The sequence below is a fragment of the Jaculus jaculus genome, chromosome 10, assembly GCF_020740685.1.
Source record: "Jaculus jaculus isolate mJacJac1 chromosome 10, mJacJac1.mat.Y.cur, whole genome shotgun sequence".
Lineage (NCBI taxonomy): Eukaryota > Metazoa > Chordata > Mammalia > Rodentia > Dipodidae > Jaculus > Jaculus jaculus.
In genome coordinates this window covers 78,545,670-78,565,631 of record NC_059111.1, presented here as the reverse complement: position 1 = coordinate 78,565,631, position 19,962 = coordinate 78,545,670, and the positions used below count along the sequence as shown (strand labels likewise).

Genomic DNA, 19,962 nt, shown 5'->3' with positions numbered 1-19,962 from the left:
CTAATTTCCTCAGGTATGTTGTCACACTGATGGAATGTTAACATAAATTCTCAGAGGCAAGAACTAAAACCTGGATTCACGATGTCAGAGATCCTTGTCTGGCCCTGACACCAGAATGGAAAGTTTATAATGGCTTTATTTTCTCTCAACTCAGCACACTTCAACTACTGTCAAATTTTCATGTTGTGGAATGAATATTTCATTCTAATTTTGCTTCTGAGGATTGTTACATATAAAGAAGACTCTTTGGAAAGCTTTTTAAAATTTAAATCTTATAGGATTATATGGAAATGATCAAAAATTAACATAAACCTTGAGTATGAATATTTTGTAGAAAATAATTCAAAATCTCAAAAATATTTTTAGTGCCAGAGAGATGGTTTAGTGGTTAAGGCACTTGCCTGTGAAGCATAAGGATCAAGGTTCTATTCCCCAGTACCCAGGTAAACCAGATGCACAAGGTGGCACATGCATCTGGAATTCATTGGCAGAGGCTGGAGACCCTGGTGCACTCTCTCTCTTTCATAAATAAATAAAATATTTTTAAAAATAAATAAAATATTTTTTAATGTAAGGTATTTTTAGTACAGACTATTTATATGGCCAAAAATGTATTTCAGAAACATGGAGAAATGGAGCTTTAAAGCCATAAATTATAGTGTACATATACAACAAAATCTTATACAGTTCCTAAAAACGATCATGAGGGTTTTTTTTTTTTATTAAAATGTTTTTATGTAGTAACTTATTTGAAAGAGAAATAGAGAGAAAGAGACACACAGAGAGAGAATGAGAATGGGTGCACCAGAGCCTCTAGCCACTGCAAACAAATTCCAGACACTTGCGCTACCTTGTACATTTGGTTTATGTGGATCCTGGGGAATCAAACTTGGTTCCTTAGGTTTGACAGGCAAGTGCATTAACCACTAAGCCATATCTCCAGCCCAATCTTAAGGTTTTAATGATAGATGGATATGTCTATATAGACAAAAGTGTAATATGTATGCAACCAACTGAAAGAATGTGATCAAACTACATTCATTGTTATAAAGCCATTGTCAAGATGGATAATGTAATACATGGGATTTGCATAGTCACCAGTTCTGTTGAGCAAAAGCACAATTTTAATTGTAATTACTTGTTTTAGTATCTGATTCTTAATTCCTATTGATCCTAGTGGAGAGAGACAAAACCGAGTCACTTCCAGGTAGACTCCCCCAAATGCAACAAATTCTCAGTCACTTCTGTGCACTAGATCTCTGCCATGCCTACCTCTGAAAAACTAGCTGCTATTCTCACAAAGCTCACCACAAGGCAAGTGTCCATTCCCTCATACCCTCACTTCTGTCTCCAGACTTCTCTGTGGCATACTCAGATTGAGAGGCAAGATGCTCCATTTTCAAAGTGATCTCAGGAATATAAGTTGTTTTGTTTTACTTTCTAGTCTCTGTAGCTCCCATGAGGTGTTGGGGCCATTCGGTCTATTTGATGATAGAACATAACTAGCTCCAGCATCATTCTGGTTAGCACAACCAGACTGACTAATTGGTCTATTCCCCTATGAAAACAAATACTTATTTTTGCTGATCAAATTTTGATTATTCAACTGAGTGTAAAAAGAATGACATTAGTGGGTAGGTTTTCCTTTTCAAATTTGTTAGGTTAATCCCAGAAAATTGTAAACATCCCCTAGAGTGATAGAATTTATCAAAAAACAACACTTGACCCTAAACACACACACACACACACACACACACACACACACAAAATTTCAAGTAGACTGGGAAGAGAATTCCATTTTACAGATGAAGATATTGGAGGTCAAGTTGAACCACCAAGTCAAACCACTAGTGAGTGGAGGCATTTAGACCAGGACTTGGCTGGTTGTACAAGTTTATATTGTATCTTCTCTGTCAAAAGCTTTGTTGGGACGCTGAGAAATCCCAGAGAAGATGCCACTGGAATGAAGAAAATAAAAGTGACATCCTTTAAAGGGAGAGGGCAGTGGACCTAAGGGCTACATCATTCTCCACATTCTCAGTGTCCCTAGAACCAACCCAAGAGCCGCCCCCCCCACTTATATGTTCATCTTGGGTTCTTTTCTTTATTTTATTCTTTTTCTCACTTTTGGCTAAAAATAGTCTGGCTGTTAGGAGAAAAAGATGTTAGAGGCTACAAATATGAGATCTCACTTGTCAAAAAAAGCAATACTATGAAGAGCTGTGGCATTATTGGCCTTGGAGCGGGAGCTCATCTTCCTTTTACAGTAACTTAGTGAACCACTGCCTTTGATCTGCAAACAGCATTCTTGCTAAAGCTAGGATGTCTTTAGTTTATGTTGAAAGGATGACAGAGAGTGAAAACATGAGCTCACTCATTCTGAGACTCCACAAATCTCAGCCACCCTGCTAATATTTTGTATTTTTAATGTTTGCTACAGTCATTGGGAATAATTAAGAAGTCTTTATTGAATTGACATAAAGATATCAGGCTTTCTGAAATCACTGTGAGAAGAGATTGAGATGAAAGGAAGTGCAGGGAAAGAGCCTGTCTGGGTAAAACAGTTTCAGTCAAAAGAGAACAACAATGTGTCTTTCTGCCCAGTTTTCCATAGAAGCCCAACTTGGCACAGCATGGATGCAAAAAGGCCTCTGAGCATCCAGCTTCAACACTATACTCTCTACACAGCAAAGCTTGCACAGTTTTAAAAATCAATTTCTTACACAGAAACTATTTTACATTTAATGCACGTTGGTTCTACTAAGATTCATAACCTAAGCTTATTAGGTAACAAAATAGAAAGGAACTTGCTGAGGCCAACACATGACAATGAAAAGTGGGGTCTGATGGAAGCCTAATAAGCAAAATGTAAAACCACAGTGAACATCACATCTAGTTGTCATAACTGCCTCAGTGTAAGGCCAGTGAATACAGAGGCACATGAGTGCAGAAATGCCAATAACCAGTTTAACTTGTTTTCATAATAGTGCTCTTAACTGATCATACAACCTCTTATCTAGGAAAATAGTTAATGAAAAACTTATTTTCTGCATTTTACAGTTAAAGTGGTTAGAATAGGGACATTGATTAAAGGAATAACACTTCATCAGATTGGAAATTTTATTCATCTCCAAACACATATAAATTAAGTGTGTAGTCATCAAAGCCTCGTAAGGTGTAGACATTGTTCATTTAGAATAATAATAAATTGCATGTGTAAATATGAATAAAAATTTAAAGATTATTTGGTTTAGTATGTATTATGTATTATTATGTATTGTCAATGGAAAGTAAACATAAATCCCATCATGAAGATTGGCATTGTCCTTTGTCTTTTCTTCTCCATCTCATTCTTTTCTCTTTTCTTTTCCTTCTTTTTTCTCTTCTCTTTATCTTTTCCGTCTTTTCTATCCACTCAACAAGATTGCATGAATTTGAATTGACCTTTCCCAGGAATGACTGAGTAAGGCAACAGGAAAGTAATAATGGGTGTCTTATTTACAAAGAAATTTTCTGAGAAATTTGAAAAGCAATTTGATGAAAAGTAGAATAACCTCACCTCACCTCATGGGGAAGAAAAGAAAATGCAAGACCCTTAAGATTCAGTGGGGGTGGGGGATATTTTTTGATTAGGAGTTTGCTGATTCTAGTAGGCTGTGGGATACCCTTAACCATCCCAACATTCAGATCATGGGAATAGTAGAAGGGGAAGAAATACAGACCAAAGACATGTAAAACTTCAACAAAATTATCAAAGAAAACTTTCCCACTCTCTCAAAAGAAAGTCCCATCAAGTTACAAGAAGCTAGCAGAACTCCAAACAGACTGGACCAAAACAGAAATTCTCCAAGACATTTTTTTAAAAAAAGACTATAAACATTGATCACAAAGAGAAAGTCTAAAGGTAGCTAGTGAGAGACATGTTACATATAAAGGAAACCCCATCAGAATTACTTCAGACTTCTCAATGTAAACCCTAAAAGCCAGAAGGACCTGTAATGGAACACTGAAAAGTCTAAGAACTTATGGCTTCCAACCCAAACTACAGAGAGTACTTCAGGGAATGTGCCACAGAGAAGATTCAAATAATCAACCTCAATTGACTATGAGAAGATCACAATAACCAAACTTCGAGAAGGCACAGAAACTACAAAGTTCAAGAAAATACCAAACTACATAAACCACCACAATATAGCAGGTATTAAATTAAATCTAGCAGTTATTACCCTAATATTAGTGGCCCTAATTCACCCATCAAAAGACATAAGCTAACAGGGTGGATCAGGAAATTAGACCCCTCGCTCTGGTGACTTCAAGAAACCCAGCCAGGTGTGGTGGCGCATGCCTTTAATCCCAGCACTCAGGAGGCAGAGGTAGAAGGATCACTGTGAGTTCGAGGCCACCCTGAGACTCCATAGTGCATTCCAGGTCATCCTGAGCTAGAGTGATACCCTACCTCATAAAAACAAACAAACAAACAACAACAAAAAAGAAAGAAAGAAAGAAAGAAAGAAACCCACCTCACCACTAAAGATAGACATCTCCTCAGGGTGAAAGGGTGGAAAATGATATTCTAAGCAAATGGAAATAAGAAGCAAGCAGGTGTAGCTATACTTATATGAGATAAAATAAACTTCAAACCAAAAGTAATCAAAAAAGACAAAGAAGGCCACTTCTTACTTATCAAGAGAATGATCCAACAAGAGGATATCACAATTATTAATCTTTATGCTCTAAATACAGGTGCACCACAATTCATAAAACATAACCTACTTGACAATAAAACAGAAATAACCACCAACACCATCATAGTTGGGGACTTCAATACTCCAATATCAGCAATTGATAGTTGATCCAAACAGAAAATTAACAGGGAAGTAAGAGAGCTCAACAACACCATAGATCAACTGGACCTATCGGACATCTAGAGAACATTCTACCCCAAATCCACAGATTACACACTCTTCTCAGCAGTCAATGGAACCTTCTATAAAACAGATCATACAATCACACACTGGGTCATAAATCCTGCCTCCATATATTTAGGAGGATCAACATAATTTCCTGCTTAATATCTGATCACAATGCTGTATTGTTAGAAATCAACAACAAAAGATGCACCAGGAACCCAACCAACTCCTGGAAACTGAACAACACACTCTTAAAGAACACATGGGTAGTGCATGAAATAAAAAATGAAATTTCAAAATTTATACAAATGAATGATAATGAGAATATAACATACCAAATCTTATCAGACATTGCCCTAAATGGCTTCATAAAAAACACAGAGAGATCCCAAATCAATAACCTAACCATCCACCTAAAGGCAATAGAAAAATAAGAAGTAACCAATCCAAAAAGCTCCAGACAGAAAAAATAATTAAGATCAGGGCAGAAATTAATGAATTGAAAACTAAGAAAATAAGGAAACTGATGAAACAAAGAGCTGGTTCTTTGAAAAATAAACAAGATTGATAAACCCCTGGCCAATTTGAACAAGAAAAACAAAACAAACAAACAAACCAAATAAAAAGCTTCAAATTTACAAAATTATAATCAAAGTCAATCAACAAAGTCAATAATCAACATCCCTAATTACCAGGGAAATACGAATTAAAACAACTATGAGATTCCTCCTTACCCCAGTAAGGACAGCAAACATTATAAAATCTAATGACAACAACCGCTGGTGAAGTTGGGGAGAAATAGAAACCCTCATTCATTGTTGGTAGGAATTCAAGCTGGTTCAACCACTATGGAAACAATATGGAGACTCCTAAAAAGAATGACTATAGAGGTACCAACAGACCCAGTCATTCCCTTACAGGGCATTTATCCTAAAAGCTCCAAACCTCAGCTCAGAGATACTCAACCATGTTTATAGCTGCTCAATGCATAATAGCTAAGAGCTGGAATCAACCCAGATGTCCATTACATGAATGGATAACTAAGATGTGGTATATCTACACGATGGAATTCTATGCAGCAGTAAGGAAAACTGACACCATAAAATTTGAAGAAAAATGGTCAAACTTGGAATAGATCATTCTCAGCGAACTCACCCAATCACAGAAAGATAATTGTAGCTTGGTCTCACTCATCTGTGGCTTCTAACCTGAACCTGCTTGTGACACTGGCATACCTAGTAAACATCTTGAGGACTGAACAATAGGCATGGTGGGGTGGAGGATGAGGGTGTGTGGTGGGACAAAACAAGTGGACCCAAATGAAAATGGTACCATAGAATCCTACATCCTGAAAGACATGCTAAAACGTCAAACCTTCATTGGGTGCTTAGAGAGAATACCTGATTCACAGGGGCCTGGAGAAGCTATGATAAAGACTATCCTCAATTTTCTGTTTCTCTCTCTCTCTCTTTTATATTACCTATATTTTTCTTCCTTCTTCTCCCTTGACACTGACCTTTAATTCCCAGTACCACCATGTGGGTAACATCCATAATGAGCTATTAATCAGAGACCTACAAGGTGATGACAGATGACAGAATTCTTTCAGAGTACTTGATGACCCACCAACGGTTAATGATAAGACCGTACTGCCAAAGACACCATATACTGTTGGGACAGAACACAGAGCGACCTGGCTGGAAATTGGAAGAGAGACAATCCCAGTTAGCTTGTCTAGTGCCAGAAGGTGTTACATGAGCAACTGGGGAAAAATGACCAACATCTGTCTAAGCATCTGTGGTCTAACCTACTCAACAACAATCAACCTGACATGATGCTCACACAAGTGCAATAGTGGCACATAGCCATGGTGGGTTGCCAACTACTCTTTATTTGGCTAACAGATCTGCTCAGTGAATGGAACCCAAACCTAGAATGGGAAATATATATCCAAAATACATATCCAAAAATGAGCCCACTCTCCAATATCAAGCTCCCACTAATAGTGGGCTATAAGAGGGCCTACACCTATTAAATTATCTCTAAAATAATAATGGGTATCCATGTATCTTGTACTTACCTCACTCTCCATTGGAGAATTTGCTTCTTTTGTTCAGATGGATGCAGAACCTGAGGAAAGAATGAGCCCATCACACCTCATCAGGGCACCATCTGAAGCCATATAGTTAGTGGGGGAAATGAGCAAGAGATTATTTCTCAGTGAATATGGTACCAGCACAAGGGTGAAGGAGACAAACACAGAGAACACTCAACTCTTGCCATTTCATATATCCAGGGACATAGAGACTCCCAAGACCTCCCGTCGCTGAAATGGACCTAAAATGAACCCAGCATGGCTCAGGGAAATTCATGGAAGAGGGGCTGTTAGAGCCATAAATTGAGTCATTACTGAAGGCCACTCCTACAATGCAATACCCACAATCCATGCCGGGGGGTGGTCAGAGGCGGTGACAGGGAGAAGGCAACCGATGATAACATCTTGGCTTTATACACAATGTATACATAGCTAATTAAAAAAATAAACATGAGGCAACATTTGTAGTCTCAAGGGAGAGTGAGTGTGGGACTAGGAAAAGGAGCTAGTCAGGGAAAAGGTGAGGTATTGATGGTTCTCCTCTTCAAAACTTGCTGGTTTCCTTCCCAGACTCTTTACAGAGACATGGAACTCACAAGGCCCTGAAGAGTTTCTTTCTTTGCAGAAGGTAAAGAGGAAACTTTGAATACAAGCAATTCAATGTAAAACCTTCACCAGAACTAGATGCTACAAGCCTGACACATTAGCAGAAGACAGATTTACATTGGCCAGGCCATTTGCCCTGACCATTTCCTTTATTTCCACTGTGCTATGATCTTCACAACCAAAAACCCACACCTCAGTGAATTTTAGGTCTTGGAGGATTAATCTTGTGTAGACAACCTCTGAATTCCCAGCAGTATATTTAACAGATATAATTACAAGTGATAATGTTTTGAAAATGCAGATTGGGAAGTTTTTTGTTAAGCCCATTTTCCTTGTCATCTCCTTGATTTAGATATAAGCAAGTTCTTATTCCTCACCACTTATTTATGTCATTGGTGTATATCCCTTGACATATTTCCTATGTTTATATCCTTATAAGTCTTTTTGTTGTTTTTGCTGCTCCAAATGCTCTTGAGGATTTATGGTTACATCATGGTTTGAACTGTTATCCATATTCTACAATTCTGTAAGCATATTATATTGTATAATTCTAGGAACTATGGATTTAACTTAGTATTAGAGTGCTTGCCTAGCTTTGTAAGTTTCTAGATTTGACCCTCATTACCACAGGGAAAAAAAGAGAATTCTACATGAACATTTCAAATACTATTTCTTACATTAACAATCATCAAATATGAGAAAATTTGAGAATCCTATATCCTCTTTTATGACATTCAACACTGTTAACATTCTACAGGAGTTTTATTTGTATTTATATGTTTGCACAGAAAGCATTTTATTTCCCCTTTGGCTTCACTGTAAATGAATTCAGAGGAAACGGAAAACCTATCAATTCTCAGGCATGATGGATGACCTGCCCGCACCCAGTGTGAAAGTTGCTCTGTGGGGTACCTAGACACAAGCACATGGCAACACGTGTGGTCTGCATTTGATGATGATGCTTCATCGTTTTTGTAAAGTTTTGATTTTTTGATCACTGAAAGTTTTAACACAGTCAAGATACCAAAAGTAATAAAGGCTTTTTTTACAAAATATAATGCTAAGGTATAGAGGTAGAACAACAGAGGACAAACTAAGAAGGCCCAGGATTTCCTGCTCTGTCTGGGCTTTGTGATCCATGAAGCAGAGTTCCCTAGGAATATCCACTTTTGCCTGCTGCTGTATGATTACAGTCCAATGCTCAATCTCCTTCTATTTCAAGTACCGGAACCCTGGATCAAAACTGAGAAAGGAAAAGCTGGTCCTCACTGGCTGCCAGGACAGGTCATTTTCTGTCTGAACTATGGATTAGATTCTACTTCTGAATGTATCTCATACCCCATACCCTCTGGACATGATTAACCACCTCCCCTCATCCACATATTCCACCCAGTTAGTCACTGGGGTATTTAGAGTCCCCTTGACATATTTCCCATGTTTATACCCTTGTGGAAATTAGAGACTGAAGCAGGGAAAGAAAAGTAGTAACAATGAGGAGGGAAAAAGAGAAGATGAAGGGGCAAAAATGGTCAAGTGTGAGAAGGGTAAAGGTGCAGGAGAGAAAAGAAGGGAAGAGTAATTAGAAGCTAAATCCAAATATTAACCTTAGATTCATCACATTCTCCTGTCACTTGTTTGGTCACTTTAAACATTTTGTTTAGACAACTTTTGGGTTGATCTGAGTTGTTGATTAAGTTGGATTTGTGTGTGCTATTTGTTTACTTTGTTTCAGTCTTAGTGTGAAGGTTTGTCTTATTTATTTTGTAGAAAGGACTACAGGAAGTGTTTCTAATCTAATGAGAGATCCGTATGTGTTTCTACCGTTGTATGTACTTAACTCCATCCCAATACTTTTGGTTTTAGGTGTTGGCTTTGCTGTTATCAGTAGGACAAATTGTGTGTGTGTGTGTGTGTGTGTGTGTGTGTGTGTGTGTGTATGTGTGTGTGTGTGTGTATTTGGGAACTTAGGAGGATAGGATTGTTTTATGTTATGCATTCATAGTAAAATAAAACAATCTTTTCCACAATGGGAGATGTCTGCAAGTGAAAGCTGTTAATACAAAGAATGTCAAGAATGAGAAGAAAATAAAAATTTTGATTTTTTAATTGTTTTATTTTCATTTATTGATTTGGGAGTGACAGACACAGAGAGAAAGGCAGTTATATATAGAGAGAATGGGCACACCAGGACCTCCAGCCACTGCAAACGAACTCCGGACGTGTGTGCCCCCTTGTGTATCTGGCTAACGTGGGTCCTGGGGAACTGAATCTTGAACCAGTGTCCTTAGGCTTCACAGGCAAGAGCTTAACCACTAAGCCATCTCTCCAGCCCACAATTTTTGATTTTTGATGGTCTGTTAATTATCTTAGATGACATAGATCATTGGAATACATATTCAATTTATGTCCTTGGTCTTCCCTTTGAAATGCTGCATGATTATTGACCTCTTTGGTCTGTCACTATACTAGGTTGTTCATACTTAACAACACTTATTTGTTAAGAAATAGAACACTTGGTTTACTGTAAAAACTGTGATTTGGCCAAATTTAACAGCAGAATTTATTTTTTATTTTTTACTTTGTTCATGAGTGTTCCTATGTGATCATGGTTGCATCCAATTTTGACCAGACTTGAATATCAAGGAATACTAACTACACAGCCTTATTTTTCTCTCACAAAAACCTAGTGACTTACACGGTTGGTTTTTCCAATGGTCTCCAGCCATGTATGAGCTTTAACATTTATTAATTTCTCCTTCTGTATTTCAATCCATAGAAAATCCTGATTATATCAATAATTTTGGGGCATCTTTTAACTTCTTTTATGTAGGCATTATCTAAGTTGTGTGTTCAACAAATATTAATGACTTGATTTGAGACCAGCAGAAATAAAAGATGATCAAATCAAATAAACACCCCATTATAATCCAGTGCCCTAAGTACTATGTACTTACACATTTATATTGATTTCCCACACTGTTCTAGATACTGTAAAACAAAGAAGTTTTCAATAGATTATAATACAATGGGACATTTATATGAGGAAAGAGTGGATGTTCTATAAAAGGTGATCCCCAGAAATGTTGGGGAGTGGGGTAGGTATGTTCAAAATAGACAGCCCCACCTGAAAAGTTTAAGGTTCAAGAAAGTCCTATTGCATGGTCTTTGCTGTGGTTGTCCCTCAGAGATAAAAAGGTCGGTTATAGCAGCAGTTATCTAATAAATATTTTATGAAAGATTGAGAGAACAGATGCAGGAGAAATAAGCACAAGCACAAGTGAAATCATCAGGACCTCACATTCCATACTAACATGGTTAGACTTCATCTTCCTAGTTACAAGGTCCATTGCAAAGAATGGTTGAATGAGTGAAAAAAAAAAATCCTGGCAATATGGATAGGAAAGAGACATAATCAAACTTAAAATTTAAATTTCTTCATTTCATAAGGTATTGCTTAGTAATTTTGGAACAAAATAAGAACAATAGAGGCACAAAGTTTAGACATCAGGCTATTACTATAATTCATATCACGGTCACCCAAAATGTGATCCTAGCTCAGTAGCATCATTGGAGTGCCCCATGAATTTGTTAGAGATGTAGTGTCCAGGGCCATGCATAGACTTCTTGGGTGAGGTTCATTTATGTTCACCTAATGATTCACCATTGTATGAAAGTTTGAGATGTTCTTATTCAGACTGCAGTAGGGTATGGTGGTTTGAATCAGGTGGCCCCATAAACTTAGGTGTTCTGAATGAATGATAGGCTTGCAACTGATAGAGATTTGGGAATTAATACCTCTTGGAGGCAGGGGATTGTTGGAGGCTGGCTTATGGTATTATAGCCAGCTTCTCCTTGCCAGTGTTTGACACACTCACCTGTTCCTGTTGTCCACCTTATGTTGGCCAGAGGGTGATATCAACCCTTTGCTCATGCCATCATTTCCCATGTCATCATGGAGCTTCCTCTCAAGTCTGTAATCCAAAATAACCCCCTTTTCCCCAAAAGCTGCTCTTGGTCAGGTGATTTCTACCAGCAATGTGAACCTGATTGCAACAGTAATGTTGGTACCAAGGAGTGGGGTCATTTGCTGCTAGACACCTGACTGTGTGGCTTTGGCCTTTTGGAGCTGAGTTTTAAGAAGAATGTGGAAGGGTTTGACATCTTGTTTTAAGAGATGCCTTGCAGTGCTGTAAGTATAGCTTGATGGACTATTCCGGTCAGAATTGAAAGATCTGATTGTAGTAAGAACTATGGACTGTGAGGTTTAGCTGATGAAGGTGAAAAAGAGCTTTGCTTGGATTGGGCTAGAAACAGTTTGTGTGAGAGTCTTGCTGTTATCCTTGTGTCCTGAGATCTTGTGAAGTGTTGCTTTGTGCAGAAATGGATATGGCACAAAAAGAAATCTTTGAGCTGAAACTGCTGCCTATTCTGCTGCAATTTTATGAGAGATTATTTTATAAGAGATTGCCTCATAGAAGGAAATTAGAATAACCGTAGACAAACTTTGAAGAGAAATTTAGTATTTGTAATTGTAGTTACCTCTTCACTGGTGGGACAAGGCACTTGACCCAAAGTAGCTGATGGGAGAAAACATTTTCATTTTCACTTACTGTCTCAAGAGGAAGCTTCATGCAGGGGAACACATGGCATGAACAGAGGGCTGGACTTCACCTCTGCCTCAGCACGTAGAAAACAACAGCAGGGAAATGTGTCAAACACTATGAAGGTAGACCTTGTTTTAATACCCCAAAGCCCACTTCCAACAACAACACACTTCCTCAAATAAGGCTCTACCTCTCAAATTGTCATCAGCTGGGAACCAAGCAACCAAAACACATGAGTTTATGAGGTGGGGGAGAGGCATCTGATTCAACCACCACAGATACTTTTGTACTTTTTGGATTTTGAACCATATTAATAATAGTACCTATTCCAGTAATTTTTGTCTTTTACATTTTTGTATTCAGAGAAGTAATAGAATTGTTACATAATCTCTGCTATGGAGACAATAGAAAGTGGAAGGGTAAGAATTGTCATATGGGGACTACTGTGGAGCCAAAAGATATCTTTGTAATTGGACAGCATTTCTTGTGAACTATACATCAAAGCCTCTCTCTCTTTGTGGCAACATATCAAGGGATGAATTAGTACTATAAGCTCATCTTAGCATGAGACAAGGAGATGGCAGGAGTAAGATAGCATTGAGAGAGAAAGGGCTATAGTGATGGCTTAGAGACTAAGGTGCTTGCCTGTGAAGCCTAAGTACCCAGGTTCAAGTCCCCAGGGCCCACATAAGCCAGATTCACAAAGGGGCGCATGTATCTGGAGTTCTATTGTAGTGGCTAGAGGCCCTGGAATGCCCATTCTCTCTCTTACTTGTGCTTTATCTCTTTTTCTATCTCTCAAATAAAGAAAGAAAAAAACATTTTAAAAAAGAAAGGAGAGAGAGAAGAGAAGAGAAGAGAAGAGAAGAGAAGAGAAGAGAAGAGAAGACCCTCTACCAAGTCAAAGCTGTGGCTACCATTTTTATGACCAAGTCATTTTTTGTTTGTTTTGCTTTTTCGAGACAAGGTCTAACTATATCCCAGGCTGAACTGGACTGCACTCCGTAACCCAGACTCACCTCAACCTCATTGTGATCCTCTACCACAGCCTCCTGAGTTGTGGGACCAAAGGTGTGTGCCACCAGCAAGAATTCTAAACCAAAAGTATTTATTTTTATTTTCTTGAACATTGAAAGAAATTGATACCTAATGACTTTGATTTGTGTGTGTGTGTGTGTGTGTGTGTGTGTGTGTGTGTGTGTGTATGTATGTGTGTGTACAAATGCAAAGATTTATGTTTTGAAGGCAGTGTGACATACTGGAAAAGGCTGGAGAACTTGATTACTTGGATTGAGCTCCTGGGTTGAACTTCTGGATGGCTGACTGGACAAACATACAACTACACACATGAACTATTATCCCAGCATCTGAAAACTGGCATGTGCATATTCTGTGTAGAGATACATATTCAGCTAATGGAAAGAATATTCAGAGCAGAAGTCAGGAACATTCCCCTTGGCTGGAGAGCTATAAATTCCATGACTTCTCAAAAGAGCAAAGATCAGAAACAATACTTTCACATCCATAATGTATTTGATTTTTAAGTATAATGGCATTTTCTTAATTATATGTCAGTATTATACATTCTTGTACATTTGATTAGTCTCAACTTTTCCTTATTGTTGTTGTATTGTACTTTTATAACAATACAAGGATTTTTATATTAAAGCGTGTGAATGCAGTTGACCATTATAGCTAGGAATTTGGGAGTAGAAAAGAGCAGAATGATGTCTTTATTGCGCTAATTCTTATCTGTGATGGAAGTTAAAAGTCCATTCAAATGCTTAGCACATTTTAGGATAAGACATTGTGGACCATGCAAAAATCAGTCATGGGTTCTACCATTGAGAGCCAACTGTCCAGAGAGGAGCAAACTGACTAGCAATAACAGTAGAATTTGTTAAGCACTGTATCCAAGAAAAGACAAGATGAGCTTGAGAACTGAGGGGTTTATTTTGTGTGTGAAATAAATTATCCTAAGACTGTTTAGTGTTCAATACCCACTTGTTATTCTGTGGTTCAAGAATTAGGACAGGATACAGTGGGGACAGTTTGTCTCTGCCTTCTGATGCCTTTGGTCTCAGCTGGATGATTCAGTTTGAGAGATGGAGTCATCTGAAGGCTCATGTATTTGTATGTTTGGCAGTCAATGCTGACTAGACTTAGAAGGCTGGTAGGCTGGAATGGCTGGGGCCTCAGACATCTCACTGTCTTTTTGTGACCTCGCCACCTGGTCTCTCAGCTTGGCCAGAGTCTTCACAATGAGTGCCAGGGGAAACGTGTGGCCTTTTTCTAACCTTGCCTCACTGAAAAGTCTGCCAGCTTGTTTTCATGAGAACCAATTTGTCAAGACCAGCCTAGATTTTAAGGGAAAGTTATATGACTCCATCTTCTGTGGGAGTAGTATCAATGAATTTACAGGCATGTTTACAACCATCACATGGGACATCAGCAGAGCTTCATGAGATACTTCCACTTGAGTTGGATCTGCATCACCAGTAGGCAAAACGAGCAGGAGCAGAAAGGTGTAAGAGATGATGAAACAAGCATGCACAGGGGATGGGGTTGGGGTAAAGATGTGGCACAAGTAAAATGTCATCATGGGAGCTGGAGAGATGGCTTAGCAGTTAAGGTGCTTGCCTGCAAAGCCTAAGGATCCAGGTTTGATTACCCAGGACCCACATAAACCAGATGCACAATGTGGCACAAGTGTCTGGAGTTTGTATGCAGTGGCTAGAAGCCCTAGTGTGCCCATTCTATCTGTTTCTTTGCCTCTGTCTCTCTCTCTCTTTCTCTCAGATAAATAAATAAATAAAATATTTTTGGAAATGTCATCATGGGGGGAATGGAGCCCACCCCCAGTGTTTCTCAGTTACTTGTTTGGAAAGTGGTCTCAGCTGGAAGACTTATCAGAGCTTCCCAGATGATTGTCAAGTCCACCAAGGTTGAGAACCCAGGCACTGAAAGATCTTCAATGGTGATGCTGCCAGGGATCATTTGGCACCCTCTGGGAAATGGTTAATGAGAATACAGCAGATCTGTTTTCATTTGTTGATTTGATCTTCAAAGCCAAACACCTGAATCCTCTTCTGACTTCTTGAATGTGTTATTATGGAGGTCAATATAGGCTTCTCAGTTGGGAGGGGACAACTTTTCAACCATTGGATAGTATACTTTTAATGTAATGTTTAAGAAATTTTATGCTAATATTAATCTGCTTCTCACCAAAAGCCAAGACGTCTGAATGGCTCATTTTTTTTTTCTCCAGTATCACAACAGATCTGCCTAAGCCCTGAAAATGGAGTTTTTAATATGTGACAGTACACCACCTCTTGCATCTGCTCATGTTGCAAAGATGATTTTTTTTGAAGGTGTATATTCTGAAGCATTTTTTCAAAAATGCTATTAACATTCTTCCCTCTCTCCCTCCCACGGGCATTAGCATTCTTTAAAAAAACATTTAGCAAGAGGAATTGTTTCATTGGCTTGTTCAATGACTATGGCAGCTCAGAGGCTCATCTGCAAATTGAACAAGAACAGGCAGCGATGTAATTTAGCCAAAGTGTAAATGCATCAGAATAAGGCAGTGATGTAAATTTAAGCTTCAGAGCCTCAGAAGACCAGATGTCCCAGTAGCTCAGGCAGTGAGGCAGAAAACCAAGCAACTTCCTTCTTCCTCTTCCTTTCCTCATTTTCGTCCGTGAATTTCATGAAGCCTGCATCACTGGGGACAGCAATCTACTTTATTGAGCCCCTGACTCAGTTGCTAATGTTGTCCAGAAATACTCTCACAGACATACTCAGAGAGGTGTTTGATCTGGAACTTCATGCTTAGGGGCTGACAAGTGAGATAGGGCACCATACCCATCTACCTTTCCTTTTACTCCCATACTCTAAGAATAGAACAATAACTGTTCTACAGTACCCATGACAATGACAACTAGAGTCATAATACGAGTATATGTTTAAAAGATAACAAATTGGAAATTTAGTGAAGAGAAAATTCAGATAATGAGCCCAAGAACCATCAAGGTAATATTGAATCATATCCTATATAATATTCTATATTTAATTGATATGTAGGGATTTTTTCACTCCTTATATATAAGCATCAATTTTTCCTCAGTGAATTTTCAACTATATTCTATTCTATAAAATAAGTGTTACTACATCCATTTTACAGATGAGAAAAAAATGACATTTATGGAGATTGTGGTTTGGCTATTGTAATAAGAGCTATTTAGATGAAAGAATGAAATTTTAATAAAAACTTCTGATATTTGGATTAGTATTTAGGAAACTTGGAACATAAAGTCAGCATTGTATCAAATCTCATAAGGTTAGGAGCATAATATGCTTATTTCCTTAAGTATAATTTTTATATTTTGTCAATTTTTTCTTGTTTCACATACGCTTTATAATACACTTAATTAGTAATGAGCTAGGCAAATTTACTATGTGGTTCAGTTTTGCTCTGTTTTGTTTTTTGAGAAAGGATCTTACTTTGTAACCCAGACTTGCCTCAAGCTCATGATCCTCCTGCTTCAGCCTATAAGGGCTGGGGTTGTGAGTCTGACTACTGTGTGCTTTCTCAGTTCTTTGTATTTGACCTATTTGACCTATTTTTTTTTTTTGTCTTCGAATTTCAATGGCTACTATATCTCTATTATGCTGTATAATTATGGGGGTCCATTTCTATAATGTGCCAATAATTTTGGGTTATAATGATGAAAGGGTGCTTCCAAACTGATGCTATACAAATGACAAAAAGTTCATGAAATGAATCAGGTGAAAATATATGTATGTATAAGAAGCTCATAGATTTTATTATTTTTTTTCAAGATTCATCCATACTTTATTTTTTGGGATTCATGAATGTCACTTGTATGCCTTCAGATAATACCCTTCCATACATTTTGAATACTATTTATAAAAAAATAACAAGTTGAACATACCTTTATACAAATCATAAATTATAAATCATTTGAATATGATTTTTTAGTTGACTTGATTAAAATAGTACCTTTGACATATTAAGACTATTTTGTCATTCTACTCTCTGATAGCCTTGTGATATCCCTCTGCCAAAACACAGCCAGCATAACTTCTCATTCTTTTATATTGTTTATACATGCTTAAGTACTCAACTTATTTATATTGACCTTATTTTGCCATTTTTTATATTTACCTCTTCAATTTTTATTCTTAATTAGCACACAATAATTGTACCCATTTATGGGGTGTTGTGGTCTGAATGTAAAATGTCCCCCAAAGGTTCATGTATTTGAAGTTGGTCCCCAGCAGGTGGTGCTGCATAGGAAGGTTGTGGAACCTTTAGGAAGTATAGCCTTGCTGGAGAAAGTGTAAGTTTGTCCAGCTTTCTATCAACTGGTCTACAGAGAGGATGTTTCCAGCTCAGCTCCAGTTTGATTTCTCAGTAACCTGCAGCCCAGGCATGTGGAGTCTTCAGCAATAGGGTCTTACCATCTAGTTCTGGTGGGCAATCAAGAACCTTGGCAATGACCTTAATGTGTGGGGACATAAGAGACCTCTCTGACTAGCAACTCACTGGAAACGATCACACCCTGCTACTGAAATTTTTCTAAGTAACAATCTGTGGCTTCTGGATGCACCATTATCCAAAGAAGTAGGTTTCCATATGGCTTATTCATAACATCTCAAATTTTGACTAACCCTCCTCCCACCCTTCCTTTACTCAATCCTTTCCCCTGACCCTATTTAGGCCATTCTTCCCCCAGTAACCCATTCTACTTACATGTATACAAAACCCTCCCCTTAAGTCCTGGCCCTACTTCCTGTTTACTCTTTCTTCCTGCTTTTGGCAGCAGTGTGGTAAGCTGACCTCCTGCTTCTGCTACCATGCCTTCCCTAACAGGATGGAATCTATCACTCTTCCTTTCCTTAACCCCTTGCCTGTCAGGTATTTGGTCACAACAACAAGTAAAGTGGCCAATACAATGTGATATTTCAACACATTGTATATGGTATGTAATGATTACATCCGTTAATTAGTATATACATCATCTTAAGCATTTACTCTTTCATTGTGTTGGTGTAATCAAATACAATTTGTTCCCCTCCGGTTAATGAAAAGGCAATGAGTATGACCAGGACAAAAAGGAACGGATAAAGATTTATTACTTGCAATGAGTGAAGATAGACAGCACCAGAGCTCAGTTCATATTCATAAAGAAGAAAGATATGTGAACAAGCCATAAGTTTCTCCTAAAGAGTTTTCCTGAAAACAAACAAACAAACTTTGAAGGTGTGTTAATGTAGGAGTTTTCACCCAGATGCCTGCAATGCTTAGCTACTAACATCAAGAACATTCAAAATCCTTTCTACAAGCTATTATGGAATATTCATTTAGTTATCATCAGCCATAGTTGCCTTACTGTGCTGTCAAACACTAGAATTTATTCCTCCTCCCCTCTGCTAATTAACCATCCTCTGTGCATCCTCTTCTCCTTGTCCCTTACCTGTCTCTGGAAACCGTAATTCTCTCTACTTCTACAAGATCAACATTTTTAGCCCCCACACGTCAGTAAAAACATTTGGTATTTGTATTCCTGTGTCTAACATTTCATTTAACATAATGTCCCCCAGTCCCATCTGTGTTATTGCAAGACACCCTGCTTTCTCAACTACATCATAAGCTTGTTGTAAAGGACATTTGTCTTTCAGTCCCCAGAACCTGGCTTAGTGTTCTGCATACAGTCATCATTGAATAAAAGCTTATTGGAGATAATAATAGTGAGAATCACACAAATACTGCCAGTGCATCTTATTTGAGCTATGTGTTATTTTAATTCACTTTTAGCAAGAACACTATTTCTGCATTCATAAGAAAGCCAGTCATTCTTTTTTTCAAAAGGATTTACATTTATTTTTGGATCAACACATCCATGTAGATTGATAGAAAGTAAAATAGGATTTCAATTTAACATGCAGAAACCTCTGCAGTGCTGACATTTTGGTAGAATCAATCGCGGAGTGTGCAAATCCTTACAGACCCAGCTTGGTTCTCCTCCAATGTCTTCTCTTGGAATTGTACCTGATTTTGTTACCAGTTTTCATCCGAATCCATTGGGGAATGGGATGGTTTTGCTTTTGTTTTTTGGCAAGGAATCGCTTGATTCTGAAAGTCTTGTGAGAAGACATGGTGAGATATCAGGCGATGGCACCGAACCATGATGGCGGAGGACGTCAGAAGAGCAGAAAGCCAGTCATATTGCCCTAGATCCTAACTAATGGAGACCTAGAAGTTGAGTCTATTAAATATTTTATTCTGTATATGAAAAAGTTTTAATAATTGTCAAAATGCCCAATAACAACTAGCTAGTAACTATCACAAAATTTATATGCATTGTTTAACCTTGAAGACATGAAATGTCACCAAGATAACACTGAATCTATTATTTGCAAAAGTGAAATATAAAATAATAACATTTTACATTTATAGAATATTTTACAACTATCTGCTTCTTTCATATTTACAATAACTCTATAAAGAAGGTAATAGTATTATTGATATTTTATAGATGAAGGTACAGGGCACAGAGTGGTTAAGGAACTTGCTCAAGATTATAGTCAAGAAAATAGAGAGCTGTGATTTGAATCTAGCATCCTGACTCCAGAGTCTGATCCTACCACAACTCATACTAACTTTAGGAAACATAATAAAAGATATTATTTCCATCCTCAAAAAACCCATAATGTAGTTAGT

The 19,962-nt window shown here is 37.8% G+C and overlaps 1 protein-coding gene across 1 annotated transcript; it reads right to left on the bottom strand.

Moving 5' to 3' along the window:
- Window positions 1-19,154: 19,154 nt before the first annotated feature.
- On the bottom strand, window positions 19,155-19,397 carry LOC105944014 (60S ribosomal protein L39). The gene has a single exon (XM_012948811.2). The coding sequence runs from the start codon at window positions 19,395-19,397 to the stop codon at window positions 19,242-19,244; it is 156 nt and encodes a 51-aa protein (XP_012804265.2). The 3' UTR covers window positions 19,155-19,241.
- Window positions 19,398-19,962: the final 565 nt, after the last annotated feature.

Excerpts from the sequence above, each read along its gene's own strand:
- LOC105944014 (XM_012948811.2), bottom strand. The coding sequence starts at position 19,397 with ATGTCTTCTCACAAGACTTTCAGAATCAAGCGATTCCTTGCCAAAAAA.